This window comes from Bos grunniens, chromosome 22 (genome assembly GCF_055505025.1).
Source record: "Bos grunniens cultivar Pamir isolate PY7600 chromosome 22, Bosgru_T2T1.0, whole genome shotgun sequence".
Lineage (NCBI taxonomy): Eukaryota > Metazoa > Chordata > Mammalia > Artiodactyla > Bovidae > Bos > Bos grunniens.
In genome coordinates, this window is record NC_141186.1 from 16,621,797 (window position 1) to 16,635,576 (window position 13,780).

The 13,780-nt window shown below is 42.3% G+C and overlaps 2 protein-coding genes across 10 annotated transcripts in view; both read right to left on the reverse strand.

Annotated features, from left to right (window-relative positions):
* LOC147348127 (zinc finger protein 445-like) overlaps positions 1 to 13,281 on the reverse strand; it is a 76,129-nt gene extending 62,848 nt beyond the window's left edge. For both annotated transcript variants that reach the window (XM_086366323.1, XM_086366319.1), the window contains exon 1: positions 13,251 to 13,281. The gene's annotated coding sequence lies outside the window, so the exon portion shown is untranslated. The remainder of the gene's footprint in view (positions 1 to 13,250) is intronic.
* On the reverse strand, positions 1,901 to 13,582 carry LOC147348131 (uncharacterized). 8 transcript variants are annotated; one of them, XM_086366431.1, is made up of 3 exons: positions 13,489 to 13,582; positions 7,158 to 7,284; positions 1,901 to 5,171 (listed from the first exon to the last, which is right to left on the reverse strand). In XM_086366431.1, exons 2-3 carry the CDS (start codon positions 7,189 to 7,191, stop codon positions 3,721 to 3,723), a joined length of 1,485 nt encoding a protein of 494 aa, XP_086222557.1. In that variant the 5' UTR covers positions 7,192 to 7,284; positions 13,489 to 13,582; the 3' UTR covers positions 1,901 to 3,720. The 8 variants fall into 8 exon arrangements, with proteins under 8 accessions (XP_086222557.1, XP_086222556.1, XP_086222555.1 ...); XM_086366430.1 differs by having other exon boundaries at positions 1,901 to 5,174; XM_086366429.1 differs by having other exon boundaries at positions 7,158 to 7,341.
* Positions 13,583 to 13,780: the final 198 nt, after the last annotated feature.

Sequence of the window (13,780 nt, forward strand, 5' to 3'; positions counted from 1 at the left end):
TTTGATCCTGGTTCCTGACATAGGGTTCCTGAAATCTTTGTAATTTACCAAGTGATAGGAAAATTGCTTTCTTTATTTATTTTTGGTCACACTGTGTGGCTTGTGGGATCTTAAGTTCCCCAACCGAGGATTGAACCTGACCCATGCCTCCTGCATTGGGAGCACATAGTCTTAACCACTGGACCACCAAGGAAGTCTCATCTTTCATTCTAATAAAGTAACTCTGTGTAGGCTCCTGGATGAGGGCTGGTCACAAGAAAGACAAAACCATGGTTAAAGCTTGAGATTTTCAGCTCCTTCTGCCCCCACCCTGTTCTCTTGATAATGGAGATGCGTGCATGATGAAGCCTGCATAAAAACCCAATAATACCAGGTTCAGAGAGCTCCTCAGAGGGTGACACATCCTGACTCCATAGAGACAGCAGCTCTTGTGCCGGGACCCTCTCAGATCTTACTCTATGTATCCATCCTCATACGCTTTTATAAGAAAAAACAAAAATCAGAAAATATAAGTAAACTGTTTTCCTGAGTTCTGTGAACCACTCTAGCAAATTAAACCCGCGGTGGTTGTTGGAACCTCTGATCTACGCTGGTTAGTCAATAGCGCAGGTGATAACCTGGGCTTGGAACTAGTATCTAAAGTTGGTGTGTGTGTGTGTAAATTTTGTGAGACCAATCCCTTAAACTGTGCAGTTTGACACTGTCTCCAGAGTGTCAGAACTGGGCTAAATTGTGGGACACCCAGCTGGTGTTCCAGAGAATTAGTGTGGGGAAAATTACCCACATTTGGTGACCCCAAATGTCAGAAGGTTAATGTTCTGTATGAATAGTAACAAAGACACAGGAGAGAAACACAGGAGGGAAGGACTGTGGGTTTTATTGACATCAAATGTCTACCCTATAAACACTCAGAACTTTATTTGGGAAGCATATAACCTGTCTGGTTTTACAGGTTCACAGCTGAAGAATTGCCTCAGCTTGAATTTGACCCCTATCTGATTTAGATAATGTTTAGATGAGACTTGTGGACTTCAGACTTTAAAGCTAATGCTGAATTAAGACTCTGGGGCTGCTAGGATGGAATTAATTTATTTTGCAAATGAAAAGGACCTGAATTTCGGGAAGCCAGAGGCAGAATGTATGGACTGAATGTCTGTGTTTTTGAAATTCATGTGTTAAAGCCCTAATCACCATAATCCACCTAAGGGTGATCCTATGTAGAGTTGGGCTTTGAGGAAGTAACTCAAAATAGGTTAGTTTATGTGGGTAGGGCACTCATGATGGAGTTAATGAAGTTCTTATTAGAAGAGGAAAGGACTTCGCTGTCCAGTAGCTAAGACTATATGATCCCAATGCAGAGGGCCCGGGTTCCATACTGGGTCAGGGAGCTATATCCCACCTGCTGCAACTAAAGATCCCGCACGCTACAACAAGGATCAAAGATCCCACATGCCACAACTAAGACCCGAGAAAGCAAATAAATAAAAACAAACACTGAAAGAAAAAAAGAAGAGGAAGAGACAGCTGTTCTCTTTCTCTGCAATATGAGGATATAGCAAGGAAGCAGCTGGCTGCAGCCAGGACTCAAAGGATTCGTACCAGAACCTAACCATGCTGGCAACCTGATCTTGGATTTCCCAGCCTCTGAGGAATAAATGTTTGGTAAGCCACCACTCTATGGCATTTTGTTACAGCAATTCCAACTAAGACAGCTGCTCAAGGTATGTCCCTCCCAATCCCCTTCCTCCCAAAAAGGGATCAGGCCCAGTTATCTGTACTCTGCAAAGAATATCTCCCTTATTATGCAAACTCTTCCAGGTAACAAAAGAGAAACAAAACTCCCAAATTAATTTTGCTAAGCAAACTGAATCTAGTTCTGTACTTCAAAAATAAGATACAATCACCATGAAAAAACAGATTTTATTCCAGGAACACAAGAAAATTTCAATTATTTGGAAACCTGCCAACAAAATTGATACAAAAAGAGTAAAGGATAAGACCCATGAAATTTTACCAACAGATTTTTAAAGTTTTTGATAGAACTTAGCATCCGTTCGTAATAAAAACTTTAGTATGATAACTTCCTACAGTATGTGTACACTACATGTCAAGTACTGTTTCGAGTTCCTTATACTTATAAATGAATTTTATCCTCAAGGCCCTATGAGGTAGCTCCATTTTACACATGAAAGACAAAAGGAAGGGCACTCATGATGGAGTTTATGTTCTTATTAGAAGGGACTTCCCTGGTGGCCCAGTGGCTTGTCCAAGATTACACACCTAAGGAAAGTGATGGAGGCAGGATTTGAACCTAGGTTTCCAGGCACAAAATCTGTGCTCTTTACCACTATAACATATTGCTGCTTCTAAAAACAGGAATAGAAGAAAACTTCCTTAACACAGTACTTACCAGAAACAATGAGGGTGAACCACAGGTACAACTGTGACATGCTTAAAAACCTTTCTGAAAATTAGAAACAAGACATGGAATATGCCTGTTATTCACTGTTCAACTTTTTTTTTAATGCTGATGTTTGACATAAGTGGCATACAGATTGGAAATTAAGAGAACACTAATCGTTACTGTCTTATTGTATATCTAGAAAAGCTAGGAAATGAAACTAAAAAATTCTTCAGACCAAAATTAATTAAACGAGGTAACTGGATCCAGGTAAAATTTTTTAAAAATCAGTTAACTTTTAAAATACTAGCAATAGCCAATAGAAATTGAGGTGTAGCGTTCAAATGTAGCTCCTTTTCCTCCAACCAAGAGCCTGAGTGCTTTCCTAGGAAGCGAGGACATTCATTTCTGGTGCTGCTGGTGGTCAGCTCACAGAGTTATGAGCAGTGCTGGATCTGTCCCCCAGAGACTCAGTGTGGTAGGGTATGAGCAGAACCAGAAGATAATAAATTAAAACATTCAACAGACAAGAGTTTCTACATAAGATATGACCAGCCACATTTAAATCAGACTTGAGGGCTGGACCTGTGTGTTCATATGGGGTCTCCCCCGGAACCTGGGAGTTTCCAAAGTAAAACACTTAAAAAAAATAAAGTCCTGGATCTTAAAGGTTCAAGGGACACAGACTGGCAAACTGGAAGAAAAGCTTTTCTTCCTAGAGAACACAAGTGGTGAGGGTCTAGATTAAACCAAGCTTTAAAAGGGCCACACTCAAGAGGTAGGAAGAATGACTCAGTCTTAGAGGATGACTTTATATAAACGGTAAAATGGAGGAGGTCCAGTGGTTCAAGCAGTCCAGGACTTCGTGCCTTCATTTCTAAGGGCACAGGTTCTATCCCTGGTTGGGGAACCAAGATCCTGCAAGCTGCCTCATGCAGCCAAAAAAAGAAAAAGGAAACCTATAAGCACATGAAACATGTAGTCCTTATTTCCCCAAGAGGAGGAGGAAGATTCCACTGTTACTCCAACTCTCCCACCTTTGTGACCAGCAGCGAGCATTTGGAGATGGTCCATATTTTTTTTTCTAATTTTTTTTCTTTATGTTAGCCATGCTGTGTGGCATGTGGAATCGTCATTCCCAAACCAGGAATCAAAACTCATGCCCCCCATTTTGGGAGCTCAGAGCCTTAACTACTGGACCACGAGGAAAGTCCTGGGATGGTACACATGGAACAGGTGGTTCCAAGTAGAGATCAGGATGAACATACTTATACAGAAACCTTAACCTAAAGTTTCTTGCTGTCTTAGAGAATCATGTCTTAACAAACAGACCGAGCCAGACCTGAGTGCTTCTCTCTAGTGTGAGTTCGCTGGTGGTGATTGAAAGTAGAACGCTGACTAAAGGCTTTCCCACACTCAATACATTCATAGGGTTTCTCTCCGGTATGAACTCTTTGGTGCACGGTGAGTTGTGAGCTATCACGAAAGGCTTTCTCACAATCTTTACATTTATAAGGCTTCTCCCCAGTATGGGTTCTCTGATGTACCATAAGGCTAGAATTATGAGTGAAGACCTTTCCACATTCATTACATTCATAAGGTTTCTCACCAGTGTGAATTCGCTGATGAATAATGAGGTACGAGTTTTGATTGAAGGATTTTCCACAATCATTGCATTTATAGGGCTTTTCACCAGTGTGAAGTCGCTGATGTCGAGTGAGACATTTACTCAGACTGAATGCCTTACCACACTCATTACATTCAAAAGGTTTTTCTCCAGTATGAATTCGCTCATGGTCAGCAAGTTGAGAGATCTGATTGAAGGCTTTCACACATTTGCTACACTTGTATGGTTTTTTCCCGGTGTGGAGACTCTGATGCCGAGTAAGACATTTACTCCGACTAAAGGCCTTGCCACATTCATTACACTCATAAGGCTTCTCCCCAGTGTGGATTCTCTGATGGTCAATAAGATTTCTGTTAGAACAGAAAGCTTTCCCACACTCCTCACACTTGTAAGGTTTCCTACCAGTGTGAAGTACCTGATGGCGGATAAGGCTTTTACTCCGACTAAAGAGTGCTCCACATTCATTGCATCCATATGGTTTCTCCCCAGTATGAGTTCTCTGGTGGTCAAAGAGTTTGGAACTTTCGTTGAAAGCTTTTCCGCATTCATTACATTTATATGGTTTCTCCCCAGTATGAAGTCTCTGGTGTTGAATGAGATGGGAGCTGTGGCGATAGGTCTTTCCACAATCACTGCATTCATAAGGTTTTTCCCCTGTATGGATTCTGAGGTGGACAATGAGCTGAGAGGTCTGCCTAAAGGTCTTGCCACACTCAGTACACTCATATGGTTTCTCTCCAGTGTGGATTCTCTGATGCCCAATGAGGTGTGAACTCCAATTAAAAACTTTGCCACATTCATCACATCGATATAATTTCTGTCCCTTCAGAACTCCCTGATGTTTTGAGAGAGTGGAGGACAGATCTGGATGTCCCCCAAGTTCCTTATACTCATCACATCGATCCTTTGTAGATTTCTTTTTATCCTCCTGTGTTATCTCTAAGAAATCACTTTCCAGTCTGGTTCCTTCTTCATCTGAGGGTTGAACTTTTAGTTTCTCTAAAGCTTCTTCACAGGAAGCCCCAGCTTCTGGTCCTCTAAGAATCAGTCCACAGAGTATGCCTGAGGTCCTGTCAGCTGACTTTGACTCTTCAGAAATGTCCTGCTTCGGAGACAACTGTGAACTTGCCATCCTGTTTTCACCTGCTGCCAAAAGACAGAAGAAAACAACTTTCACTCACTTCTTGTCCTATTGAGGAAATGAACTGTCAGGAGTCTATGTAGCTTAAAAAAAAAATCCACATTGAGGATAAGGAATAAGGAGACACATTGAGAACAGGAGGGAAAAAGCAGAGCTATCAGGACAGAGGGATGTGGAGCCAGCACAGCCAGGTGAGCAGGCCAATTGAAAGGCAAGAGACCAAACTGTAAAGCACAGTGTGATCTCCCAGAAGTCACTTAGATGTGGTGTCTCCTTAGTAAAATGATGAACTCTTGGATTCACTCCAACCATGACACTGTACAGCTCTACAGTTCACAGCAAAGATGTCAAGGAGAGTGATGGCAAATACTTTAAACTAAATATGAGAAACATGTAGGCAAACATGAGAGTTGAAGGGAAATGTGTATTACGAGGGCGTGATCAGGAAAAAGTGCACAAAAAGGAGTGATTCTGGTATGAAAGAATAGTAATGATATTTGGAGAAGCTATGGGTTCAAAAAGGCTGGGAAAATGTACTGAAGGAGAGAGTAGAGCTCTAAAATTGGCAACATCCTAGTCTCTGGAGCATTGGACTAGGAGGTGCCAGTAGGCACTTCTATGAAAATTAACAAAGGCAATAATTTGAAATACAAATCAAAGTACATGTTTTGTAGCTTGATAACCTGTAAACATAATAAGACTGAAGAGCTGAGTATTTGCTTTTAAATTCTGGAATTAAATATAAAAGCTGGGAAAGGCAGAGTATCCATGGTCATAGGTAAACACAAAAATATTGGTTCCTTTCAATCACATCTTAACCAGACCACAAGCTATCATACCATCTCAGCATATGGAAAATGAAAGGTATCTGGCCCTTTAATTCTAAGCCCACCCTCTCCAGAGTAGGCTACTGTCCTAGACCAGTCAACCCCAGAAACTCCTCTGACAACAGCCCCTTTCAGGAAGCAGCCCTGCCCTAGTCTTTCTGAAGGGGAAGCTGAGAAAACGATGTTTTGTGCAAAGCAACCCGGATCATCCCAGGATGGACAAGGACCAGGACTAGGTGACTGGACCACGGCCAAGCACCAGACCCAAGTGCGGCTTATAGAGTAGTCATCAGCTCTGGGTGACCTGGAACAAAGTTCTGCCCAAAGAAATATGATACTTAATGGCTGAACCACCAATGGAATCCCTTTCTACATAAATTCTGAACTGAAAGTAGGGCAAAATGAAGGAAATTACAAGTAGTAGCTCAAGTTGAAATGATGCATGGAGAGAAGAAATCCATCAGGAACCACAGCAAACAGAACATATGAGGAAATAGGAAGTCTAATTAAGAAAGAGCTTGAAGGGGGACAAAAGATTCAGAGTAAAGAGAATGGCCATCAGTGGGAATAGAAAAACAGATACACAGGACACAGCTGTCTTAGAACACTGCCGTAAAAATCCTTTCACTTCTGCTGCTGGGTTGGAAAGATCCCTTGGCGCAGGGAAAAGCTACCCACTCCAGTATTCTGGCCTACAGAATTCCATGGACTATATAGTCCATGGGGTCACAAAGAGTTGGACACGATTGAGTGACTTTCACTGTCACTTTTCTGCTGCTGAGGCTCCCAGGTCCGCACAAAGCTTTGTTTCCCAAAGCCTGGTCTAGCTGGTGAGTCTGTTCAGGGTTTCCAATCCTTCAATCTTACTCTAAGTAACTTAGCTCATGACTTATAGTAACTGAATGGCTCTCTATTCCTTCCAACTACAAACTCTTAACTAAACCAGCTCACTTCAATTAATAAGGAAGTACAGAGAACCGTCTGAGCCACCAGGGAAGTCACAGAGAATGTTAATGACTATCAAAGTGAGTGATGATGTAGAGAGATTTATTATACTATTCTCTCCATTCTCTTAATATTTTCATAATTAAAAGAATAAGAACATAGCAAAGAAAATGTAAAGAAGGCAGACTCTAAGTTACTAGGGAGCAGAGTCATTACCCAATGGGGCCAGGCTGCAGCAATTTTCCAGCATGATGTTCCAGTACAGGGCTCTCTGGCTGAGGGCTGTACCTTTCCAGTTCTTTAGAGTATAGTTCACAGACAGAAACTCCAACTCTGTAGCCTCCTGGAATGACAAGCTTCTACTGCTCAGGGACATTTGCAGCTCAGGGACTTTCACAGCCTAAGGGGCAGAGTCAACAAGGGTACCAAGACAGGGTTGAGACCCTGGGGCCAAAGGGGTGGGGGTACAGAAAGAAGCTGGGAGGACACATTAATAAAAGGACACGTTCAGGGTAAGATAACAGTCCATGAACTCAGTGGATGGGACCAAGTCCAGGGGAGGCAGTTAGGAAGAGAAGTCACAGGAGCAGCCTCTGAATGGGCCAGAGCCCTGGAGATGAGGTCCTGCCATTCCTGGGCCACAGACTTGGAACCCAGGAAGCTCACCTGGGGCCTGACCATCTGGAAAATTCACTGGAAATTCAAGGATTCCAACAAAATGAAAAAAAAAAAAAAAACCTTGAAAAATAAAATTAAGTTGAAGAACTCACACTTCACAATTTCAAAACTTATTTGACAAAACAGCACTGATCAGGACTGTGTAATACACACACAGATCAGTGAAATAGTTAAGAGTCCAGAAGTAAACATCTACAGTTAACTTTTTTTTTTTTTCCAGCTGCACTGCGTAGCATGTGGAATCTTAGTTCCCCAACAGGGATTGAACCTGTGTCCTCTGCATTGGAAGGACAGAGTCTTAACCACTAGACCACTAGGGAAGTCTTCTAAGGTCAACTTACTTTTTAAATATATTTTAAATTTATGTATGTATTTTATTTGGCTGCAGTGGGTCTTAGTTGCAGTGTGTAGGATCCAGTTCCCTGACTAGGGATCAAACCCGGGCCCCCTGTACTGGGGGCATGGAGTCCCAGACATTGGACCACCAGCAAAATGCCCATTAACTTATTTTTTATGGAAGTCCCAAGAGCACTCAAAGGGGAAAGAAGACACTTTTCAACAAACGGTGCTGGAACAACTGGATATACACATACAAAAAAATGAGGTTACACCTCTACCTCAGTCCATATATAAAAATAATATGAACAGTAGGCTTTGGCACCTGTTGCAAATTAGCCCCACTGCTCTGTGTAACAAATCATACATGACAGCTAGCTTCTCCTGAGAGCATGGAACTCTTCAACTCCCACCACTTTAAAGCAAATTTTTTAAAAAATCACTATCCTCATCCATGATTAAAACAGAGACCATCATCTCCTACATTTGCTACAAACCAATACCTAGTCAATGTCTCCTGGACTCAGTGAGTGCTGAGAGGACTGATAAGAGATGACTGTTAACTGAAATGGGAAGAAAGCTCACACCGGAATGCTTGTCACCACCCAGATTAAAGAAAATGCAGTATTGTTACAGGGTCATGGAGAGTCAAGTGAAGAACTACTTTAGGATCACGCATGATGAGGAAGTTGAAGTTTTGGCAGAGAAATGAAGCTTTGCTGTGAAAGAAAAAGGCAGGGCCTTTGCCAGACAAATTTGCACAACAGACTGGGGAAGAGAAAGATGCTCAGGTGAAGAGAAATACAGGAGTAAGACTGAAGACAATGAACTGGAGACCAGAGAGAAGTATTATGAAGAAACGTACCAGCAGGAAATATAGAGCACTGACATATCTGAGTGAAATAAGCACCAAACGTAAGCCTCCAAGTCGACCTGTTGTGAAGCAGCTGCTACAGAAATGTCCAAGGAGGTCAATGAAGTATTTGTAAAGAGATGATGTGAAGGACAGCAGAAAAATGACGGCAACTGCCCGTGAATATGGCAAAAGAATACAGTTCTTTGAGCCCAGTCTCTGCAACCATGAACGTGGATAAAAGCTAATGACCACTTCTGCCATGAGAGGACAAAGCAAGAAGGCCATCTATGAACCAGGAAGCAAGTTCTCACTGGATACCTAATCTGCCAGCACCTTGAGAGTGGACTTTCCAGTCTCTAGAACTATGAGAAATAAATTTCCGTTGTTCATAAGGCATCCAGTCTATGGCATTCTGTTACAGCAGCCCAACCAGATTAAGACTTTGAGAAAGAGCTTTCTTTAAATTTCTATTTATCAAAGTCCCAGAGTTAAGCCTGGCCTGGCTAACACATCTCTTTGTGAACCAATCACTGTGACGAGGTGATAAAATGCTCTGATGGGTCACATCTGAGTCACTATCTGCCACTGGAATATCCTGGAAGGGGAACTGAATGCATCAAAACCTCAGGAGCACATGGACTGAGAGTGGGGACAGTAGTTCTCCCCAAGTTAAGGTGTTATAATCAAAAGAAAGGGGCCTGTGTACCAGACAGACAGAAAAAAAACAGACATTGCTACCAAACCAACTTGGGTCCACTTGCTCTGATGCAGTAAAGCCAATGTACTGAAGCAGCATTAAAAAAAAAAAAAAAAAAAGCTAATGACCTCCTGGGCCTTTCAAAGTCTGAATGAAAGCCTCACAGCACAGTAAATAAAGATGGAGGCCAGTGAGCTGAAACTGCCCAATTAAATTCAGGTATTCTAATGCCTCTGGGTTCCTCCCAGATCCCAATCAGTTTTTGAGGACAGAAGAAAACATCAACTTGTTAAGACGACACCATAAATGTGAGCCCCCAGACTTGGGGGCAACCTGAGATGGATCAGGCCTCTTCTCCCCAGCTTCATCCCTTCACTCAGTTTCATTCCTAAATGAAAATGGCCTGGAAAAGAACCAGGGAAATTCCTGGGCAGTTTTTAGGAATATTTTCTTCTTCCTGTCATTTTGCTTTCATACAAAGTAATTCTGACTTCCTTTTAAAATCCTCTTAAATAAATAGTCTCTTACTCTTGTGTTTTTCCTGCTAGTGAGAGGGTGTGTGCTGTGTTTAGTCGCTCAGTCAGGTCCAACTCTTCGCGATCCCATGGACTGCAGCCTGCCAGGTTCCTCTGTCCATGGGCATTCTCCAGGCAAGAATACTGGAATGGGTTGCCATTCCCTTCTCCAGGGGCTCTTCCCAACCCAAGGATCAAACTCAGGTCTCCTGCATTACAGGCAGATTCTTTACCAACTGAGCCACCAGGGAAGCCCCCAATGAAAAGGTACATAAGGTTTATTTTATACACTGATAATATGCAAACTAGTTTCTAAGACAATTAGAAACTAAAGCTAGACTGCTTCTAGTACACATTTAAATGTTAAAATTTTAGTTATACCAATTTATAAATGAACTCAATCTAGTGCCCAAAATTTGATTTCTCAATACCACTTCTACAAAAAAGTGAAACCAAGAATCCTTGCAGAAATGATTGATTCCAGGGCTGGAGAGGTGAAAATATAAGATGAGTATCTTGTGGTGCCTGAAAATCAGAGAAAGACACAAAAAAGGATGGGAACATGTAAGGTGAAACAGGAGCCAACTTGAAAGACACCCAACAGCTAAAGCTAGAATAATTTATGCCACAAAATAAATAACAACACACCTCACTACACTCCCCAAATAAACACCCAACATCACACACTGATGTAATTGATATAATTAAGTAAATAAACAAGTGGGAGAGAAGGCACAACTCTTCCTCACAAAGGATTCCAGTTAATAAATGTAGTCAAAAAACACAAAAAATGAAAAGCTCCTAGGAGAACATCACAATAACAACTACTGTAGGCAAGATTCACCAAGAAGTGCTAACTAGTAGGAAAAGCATATTTCTATGCAAAGTCTCAAAGTATCTACCTCAAAATAATTGCTAATTACAAAGGACAGACAGTAACTTTACAATCATTAATCCTTGGCAGAAATACTGGATCAAGAGTAATATCACCAGGAAAAAGACATACGAACATCAACCTCAGTCTAAGCAGGAGAACATCTGACAAAACCAAATCGAGAGGGTCAGTCTAAAATTACAAATATAAAATACTTTAAAAGTGTCAAGTAAAACTGAGGAGCTGTCACAGACTGAAAGGGAGTGAGGAGACATAACAATTAAATGCAATGAGGGATTCTAGACTGGATTCTCAAACAGGAAAAGAACATTCGCTAGCCAGTCAGGAGCTCTAGATAAATCAGTAGTTTAATTACTAGTACTGCCACCACTGGAAATGTCTCAAATTTGATGACTGTCCAATGGTTATGCATGACATTGCCTTTAGGTATACCAGGTAAAGATACAAGGGAAGTCTACAAAATTCTGACAGTCTCTGTGAGTCTACAATTATTCAAAATAAAAAGGTTTTCAAACTGAAGTTTGAGTTGTTACTGTGTTTATTTCTATCTAGAAATAGTAATGTCTATATACTAAGGATTAACTTGGCAGTAAGGGTGTTGAATAGGGGCTACCCAGGTGGCACAGTGGTAAAGAATCCACCTACCAATGCAGTAGATGTGGGTGATCCCTGGGTCGGGAAGATCCCCTGGAGGAGGAAATGGCAACCTATGCCAGTATTCTTACCTGGAAAATTCCATGGACAGAGGAGCCTGGCAGGCTAGAGTAGGACATGACTGAGCATGCGCGCATGCACACACACACACACACACACACACACACACACACCACACAAATATGTACTGAGCACCTACTACCTTCTTAGACACCATGGTCTCTGCAGTGAATAAAGCAGACAAAATGCACTAACTTAAGGAGCTTATAAGAAGACAGACAATAAGATAAAGACAGTGTCAGGTGCTATGTAGCAAAATAAAACAAGGAAGAAGGCTAAGAGGCCTAAAACCAGGCAAGGGAAAGTATAAGCTCAAAAATTCCATCTAGGGAACTCCTTGGTGGTTCAGTGGTTAGGATTCGGCAGTTTCACTCCTGAAAGCACAGTTTCGATCCCTGGTTGGGGAACTAAGAACCTGCTAGCTGCACACAGGGACCAAAAAAAAAAAAAAAAAATTCAATCTAGAGCACATAATGACTCATTTGAGGGACCTTTTTCAGACTGTTTCTAATATTAAAAACACTGAAGATTATAAAGTAATGAGTTATATTTTATTACATCTTCTGTATTTTTGCTCTGGAGTATGACATCACAAAATGCTCACAATACTAACATTCCTGGATACCAGGAGTCACAGAACTGTAGCAGGTAGTAAGGAGAACATTTTCTTATTTCTTAAGTCTATGTAAGTCAGAAGACATTAGAGTGGTTTTAGGTTAGTGCTTTGGAGAAGGAAATGGCAACCCACTCCAGTGTTCTTGCCTGGAGAATCCCAGGGACGGGGGAGCCTGGTGGGCTGCCGTCTATGGGGTCGCACAGAGTCGGACACGACTGACGCGACTTAGCAGCAGCAGCAGGTTAGTGCTGTTACTTGTGTTTAAAAACTGCATTTTATACATGCTATGCTAAGTCACTTCCGTCGTGTCCGACTCTGTGCGACCCTATAGACGGCAGCCCACCAGGCTCCCCCGTCCCTGGGATTCTCCAGGCAAGAACACTGGAGTGGGTTGCCATTTCCTTCTCCAATGCATGAAAAGTGAAAAGCGAAAGTGAAGTCGCTCAGTCGTGTCCGACTCTTAGCGACCCCATGAATTGCAGCCTACCAGGCTGCTCCATACTACTCTCTTTATTTTGAAAACAGACATAATCACCCTAATGAAGCTTTTGGTATTTTTCCGCACAAATGTCACTTGCTCAATTTACAGCTTCATGCAATATCTACTATAGGAAACTGCAAACAAAATGTTTAATTATAGCTGCACATATGTGACTCAGTGGCGTCATAATACTGGCAACAATTTTAACCAATATATTAAATGCATTCCAGAAATTGAAGACATCATTCTCAGAAAGCAATAGTATGGGAATGTACTTAATACCACTGAATTATACACTTCAAATGGTTAAAATGGCAACATTTACCATGATACATGAAAATTTATTACAACTGTTTTGCTATAATACCAAAAAAATTAAAACAATAGTGCCTGTTTTCTAATAAAAAATATATACTCGTATAAGAGTTTGCGAAATCATGCACAAATTTTAAAGAGTCGGGAAGACTCTTTAATTAACGGGTTGTGATTACTCTTCCTTTTCTTACGGTCACCCGACTCACCTAATTATCTGTGATGAATATGCTTTGTTTGCATAACTGGCAGAGGAGATAAAATTCAGAAACCATTACTTCAAATTCGCGCCCCGGACGCCCGGAGCAGCGAAGGACCCGGGCTGGTTGATCTCCAAAGCCAGATCCTTGCCAGGGCGCAGCGTCCAGGCCGATCCTTACCCGCCACTCCCCGGGGAACTCCGCACCCGCACAGTAGCCCCCACCCCTCCACCGTCGCCCGGCTCACCAACTCCAGAGGCCGCAAAACTCTCAGTGCCCTGACTGCTCGATCCGCCCCACTCCACACTCTTCCAGCCCGGCTCTCCGCCGCTCCGTATCGCGCATGCGCATCGCCGCTCCAGGCCTCTCTAGGAAGTTGGGAGGGCCAACTTCTCGGCTTCTCCCGGGCCCCAGTGCCCTTCTGGGAGGCCTCTTGAGCTCAGCCCAGAGGCTTGTCCCCACACTCCCCACCTAACCCACTGGACGCCTGCCTTCTGTTCCTCCCACAGTGAAACGCCTTCCCACCACAACTAGAGAAA